The sequence below is a fragment of the Lutjanus erythropterus genome, chromosome 1, assembly GCF_056507025.1.
Source record: "Lutjanus erythropterus isolate fLutEry1 chromosome 1, fLutEry1.hap2, whole genome shotgun sequence".
Classification (NCBI taxonomy): Eukaryota; Metazoa; Chordata; class Actinopteri; order Lutjaniformes; family Lutjanidae; genus Lutjanus; species Lutjanus erythropterus.
In genome coordinates this window covers 38907788-38913642 of record NC_139317.1, presented here as the reverse complement: position 1 = coordinate 38913642, position 5855 = coordinate 38907788, and the positions used below count along the sequence as shown (strand labels likewise).

The window sequence follows — 5855 nt, the reverse complement described above, 5'->3', positions numbered from 1 at the left end:
AGGAGAGTCCGTCTGTGTCTGCTCTCCGTCCGTGTCGGAACTAAGAACTGCTCCTGAACGAGGCTCATTTAAGCCGTGGGCGCTGCTTACATCAATGAGTGGCTTGTCATGGACATTGTCAAGGGAGACAACGAAGGAATCACTTTTCCGGTCTTGTCTTTCAAAATAAAATATCATTGAAGAACTTGTTGCAATCAAAAAAAATAAAAAATAAATGAAAAGAAATAATGCAGGTGCAGTATTGAGTGCACTGGTAAAAAAAAAAAAATGTTTAAAATGATTAGCTGTGGTAATCATTGTTAATATTGACTGGGAATCAAAGACAGATTGCAAGTAATATGGCTGCACCAACAGTTCTTTTCATTACTGATGAATCTGGTGATTATTTCCACAATTAATCTAGTCTATAAAAGGTAAAAAAAAAATAAAAAATCACAGTTTCCCATAGGTCAAACTGATGTCTTCACATTGCTTCTTTTGTCCAACCAACAGTCTAAAACTCAAAGACTCCTCATTTACAGTCAGAAATGACAAAGAAAAGCAGAAAATCCTCACATTTAAGAAGGTGTAACCAGCAATAATTCACTATTTTCTTGTAAAAGGATTGAAACAATTAATTATTAATTCATTTGTTATCAAAATAATCAGCACTTAATTTCTTTTTATTTGACAAACCGACTAATCTTTGCAGGTATCGGCTTAATCTGCTTGTATTTAAAAATATATCACAATAAACATATTTTACTTGCAAAGTGCTAGCTACACAGTAGCCCAGTTTGGAGAGAAACAAGGGCTCAGATTGTTCTTGATTTTGGTATTTCACTTGGTTTTGCTATCAGGATCTTGAAGTGCTGTTTGATAATTAAGCTGGTAAGCAAATTAAAAATTAGAGCTGTAATGAACAGTTGTTTAATTAATTAGTTGTATAAAATTAAATTAATTGGCAACTATTTCAATAGATAATTAGTTGCATTGAGCTATTAAAAAAACAATGCCTAAATTCTCTAATTTCAGCTTTTCAAATGTGAATTATTTCTAGTCCATTTAGTTTTCTATGCCAGTACAGACAGACTGAATATCTTTGAGTTGTGGATAAAACAAGACATTTTAGGACGTTACTCTGGGCTTTATGAAACAGTGATTTTTATTTATTTATTTATTTTGACATTTTATAAACTAAACAACTAATTGATTAATCGAGAAAATGATCAACAGAGTACTGGACAATGAAAAGAGTCATTATTTTCATCCTACTAAGAATATCAAGAAATCAGTCTTCATTCTGCTTGTATGATTTTGAAGTTTCAGCTGTGACTGCGGAGTTCAATGTAAAAAAAATTCTATTGTCGATTCCATGCTTTTATTTCTAAGGCTAAACCAAATTGTTTCCTGTTCTGCTGTGGCTCTCTGTATACAGCTTAACACAGCTTGTAGCTGCACCACCTCCTCCTTGCTTGAAGTTCCCTGCTCTCTCTCTCTCTGTCTCCCTCCCAGCAAGTACACTTACATATGCACACATATTGACTATCAATACTGTATGTTAGCCCCCCCAACCAGCTCCGAGCTGCTTAAAGGCTACCAAGATTTAGACAATTTTATTCTCATTTGCCATGCAGGGGGAGGTTTTCTCTCTTCATGCATTATTTAGCAGGGTGGCTCCTGAAGTGGGGTGTCGGGGCCCAGAGGGATGCTCAAAGAGGCCTCCAGGGATCATCTGGAAAATTAAAGGCAGTCGAATTTCACTACTACTTCACGCACTTCAAATTTAGCTAATGAGAGCATATAAAGATGATTATTTTGAGTGTAAATTTCCCTCTAGCTTCCCAGCAACAAAATAAACAAAAGACGTTCCTAGAGAGGAGTTTCAGGGGATGAATAACCAAAGTGTAGAATTATGGGTTTGGGACCTAATGTGTGTGTCTATTTATATCATGAGCAAAAACATTTAGTCTAATAACACAGAAATTAAGCAACACTTAGTTTATTTAAGCAGGAGAACCCTTTATTCTCAACCTCAGTAAGTAAACACATTTAGTAGCTTGAACATTCATTTGCAAATCAAATCCACAAAACAAAATAAATTACATACAACTGCAGTTAATCAAGAGTTAAAAAGTGCAAATCACTTGGAAAGGCATGAGCTCATTCTTATAAAATAAATATCTGAACACACCAGAGCTCTTGGCCCAGTTAACTTTCAAAAGACAACAAATAAAAATTAAAATAAGCCAGAGTAAACTGTGCCTCATTCAGCAGGACAAACAGGTTATCTGCTGTGCCTTGATGCAGTAGCATTAGAAATTTGCAGGATGCAACATAGCAACTTTGTTTTGGCACTGCCGTGATGCACTGTGAAACGATCAACTGAGAAAAAAGATGAATTTGCACTCAGCAGAGTTGAAGGCCATTCATCACTTTTTGGTGAGATTGGTAGCGGAAAAATGTCCCACAGAATCATTATGTTGCGTGTGTCCGTTTTTGTTCACTTCGCACCGGTTGCTGCTGCAGTTGCAGGGCTGAGATTGATATCACAGAACACAATTCAGTTTAATTTCACAGGTGATAAAATCTGAAGGATTTCTCTGCAATATCTCTGACAAATGTAAAAGACAGAGGTGAATCAACTAGATGGAGACAAGACTGTAACACAGACAATGACTTTACCTACAATGATTTCAAGTAACATTACACATTTTAACACTTTGTGCCAAAGGTGCTTTCCTTCCAGTGAATAAAAAAAAAAAAACAGTGTACAATATTGGAGTAATTTGTTGGCTGTTTCAACAGGACTATGTGCCAAAATAATAGTCTAATAACACCACTGATGATCATGCTGCCGTCTACAGCCAGTCCAGAGAAATTTCCGCTTTAAACTGGTGAGTGATCTCCATCAGGATTTCTCTCTGTGTCTCCATGGCCTTGTTGCGGCTCCTGTACTTCTAACACTGGAATGAATTAATTAAATGGAACATAAATATTTCACGTCTGACTGGAGGACTGAAGAATATCAAAAAGAAACATTTTGGGGCAAATGAGGATCCATTTATTGGCCCTTGAAATATGTCTGAGTGAAAATGTGTGTGTGGAAGAGGGAGGAGTGTGAGGGGGTTGGCAGAGGAGGACAGGAGAGGATGTTCTCCCATGATGCAACTCTCTTCCATCACATGGCATCGAAATGGAAACGGTGGGCTTCCTGCCTCTTCTCTCGGTCGTCTGCTTTCTGAACAACACACACAGAAACAGATACAGTCAAGGTAGAGTTAAGGTTAGTTAAGGTAATCCTTAAACTTGTCCTGCAGTGATGAATACATAGGACATGTCATTTATGAGTGGACTGTGTAGTATCACTGCATGTGTGTGTGTACCAGTGCTAACTTTGTAGGTAAAAGTACCTAAATCAGAGCAATCTCTGATAACAAAAACCATGATGAAGAATCACTCAATGATAATGAACCTCCTTAACTTTATGTCTTGGCTTTTAAACTTAGCTAATGTTACCAGCTGTTGGAATGAAAACTTAAGAGATTTATGGACTAAATTCATCTCCAGTTCCACTAAAAATTAAACAACTCAAAACAACCAAAGAGCTGGAACAAATAATGACAACATACACACCAGCATGCTAACATCTAACTATAAACCAGGAGTTTCACAAACAAGATTCTCCAGACAATTCTATCAATATGAGCCACGCCCATTTGAGTCTTGATTGGTTTTCTGCCATTTTGAATTTTGACCAAATCAGTTTTTCCCTCCTACAAATTTTGTGTAATCCTCATCAAATCTGGCACAAATCATCTCTGAACCAGGCTGGGCAAAGTTATTTTTTTGGATTTGTGATATTCCATATAGTTTTGCTACAGTTGGACTTAAAGGTTTGCTCAAATGCTGCTTGTATTATAAAAAATGTATGTATCTCCTGAATGCTTTGGCTGCTGAAACCACATTTAATGGACAAGTGTAGACAGAATGTTTGAGTGACCCTGGCAAATTTGGTGCCTTTTGGCCCATAGTTGTCACTATAACAGCCTTTATCTAGCTTGAAAGGAAGGAATCTGTCTGTCTGTCTGTCTCTCTGTCTGTATGTGTGTATGTCATGCATTTTTTGAGAACAGTACATGTGATCGACTTTGCACTTAACAGATATATTGTTGAGGACCCAAGGGAGTGCAGTGTCAAGTCTGAAGTAGATCACATGAGCAGTTAAAGGTAAAAGGTAAGTTAATATTAATGCAACATTATAAAGGACTACGGTTGTAAGGTTTGTGTTACTTTGCTATGAGTAGGAATGAGCAGAGAATTAATGTTGGCCATCAACTATCGGCTTCCTCTCTCATCACTTAAGCAACAATTTTGCATTAACTTAGCGAACATTTTAGATGCTTGTTAATGGTGAACCCACATTTTAGTGAACACTTAAGTGAATAGAGTTTCTGAATGGTCATGCTGCTCTGTGAACAATAATGAGCAGTTATTTTTTAGAGCTGAAACGACTCCTCGAGTAACTTGAGTAATTTGATGACTAAAATTCCTTGAGGCATTTTTTTTTTTTTGCCTCAGGCCTCATTTCAATCCCAACAACTGTGCAGCACACTGTGTTTTGCATGTAGGGTGGGTACTGAAATGTGGTATTAAATGGCTGAATTATTAAAGACCAGAGTTTTGATAAGCTCTGACGTTTAAGATTTGATGTAATTTATTAACTCTCCCCTGTGTCAATGCAGTTCCTCTATAGACACACATACAGTGTGCACAGACAGAGGAGGGCAGTGTGTTTCTCTCACCCTGTCTGTGTCTGATCTGTTGACTTACTTTATCAGCAGGATGTTTTATAAAGTCTCCCCAAAACCCAACTTGCGATTTTTTTTCCATGTATAAATTCAGCCGTGATTCAGTTTCCACAGCAGCAGAGAAGCTGCATGTGGAGGAGACTTGTTGTTAATGACGGAGTTCATTAAAACAGTCGAAACTAACGTGATGTGAATCACATCAACACCAACCAGGTGCACTTAGAAGATTAAACAACTGTATAATGAGGCCTATACGTCAAACAGGAGAGTCTGTGTTTGTCTGTCAGAAACTGCCAGAGCCTCTCAGAGCAGAGTGAACTGGTGAGGGAGGGGGAGGAGTGCAGATTGATCACTATTCAATTGCGGGTGCAGTCGTCCTCTCAGACTGATTCAAAAAATCAAAAAATCAAAATGTCAAAACTGGTCACAAACTATACCTGGGTGTCTGTACAATTAAAGTGTCTGTGTGAAACACTGCAGAGTGTAACATCAGCTGTTCACAGACAGTCCACTGTCATTAGTTTGACAGAGACAGGTCATGTCTAGAAGGGAACCCTAAACCTGAGAAAGATCACGTGGGTTTGATTATTTTAGGAGAAACAACGGATACAAATCTTGCGAGAGTTTTGCACATCAAGAGTTTCCTTATAGACACGACCGAGAAAGGTGCGCAGCTCAGCAAATAGAAAATCGTGTTGTGGCACAGATGTTTTTAAAACACTGAATTGCTTTTGTTGTACTTTAATGGTTCTCTTATTGGTATATTTGATGATGATTTTTGATTTTTGATTATGTATATTACCACTGCTCTTACATAAAGCAAAAGTAATGTAACAGAAAAAGTTGCAGAACGCGCAATATTTCTTCTCCGATTACTCACCAGAATAATCAATAAATTACTTGATTACTAAAAGAATCGATAGCTGCAGCCCTACTCGGTTTAAATTTAAGAATTTACAGATAAGAGTGATTTGGAACATATCTGCCTCTTTTTACTAAAGACCAGAACGACATGGGCACTGTGTGTGCGTGTGTGTGTGTGTGTGTGTGTGTGTGTGTGTGTGT

At 37.5% G+C, this 5855-nt stretch overlaps 1 protein-coding gene across 1 annotated transcript in view; it reads right to left on the bottom strand.

Moving 5' to 3' along the window:
- Positions 1 to 1980: 1980 nt before the first annotated feature.
- Positions 1981 to 5855, bottom strand: part of itfg1 (integrin alpha FG-GAP repeat containing 1) — a 181913-nt gene continuing 178038 nt past the window's right edge. The window contains exon 18 of the mRNA XM_084721305.1: positions 1981 to 3220. Coding sequence (XP_084577431.1) covers positions 3161 to 3220 — 60 coding nt within the window. The 3' untranslated portion in view covers positions 1981 to 3160. The remainder of the gene's footprint in view (positions 3221 to 5855) is intronic.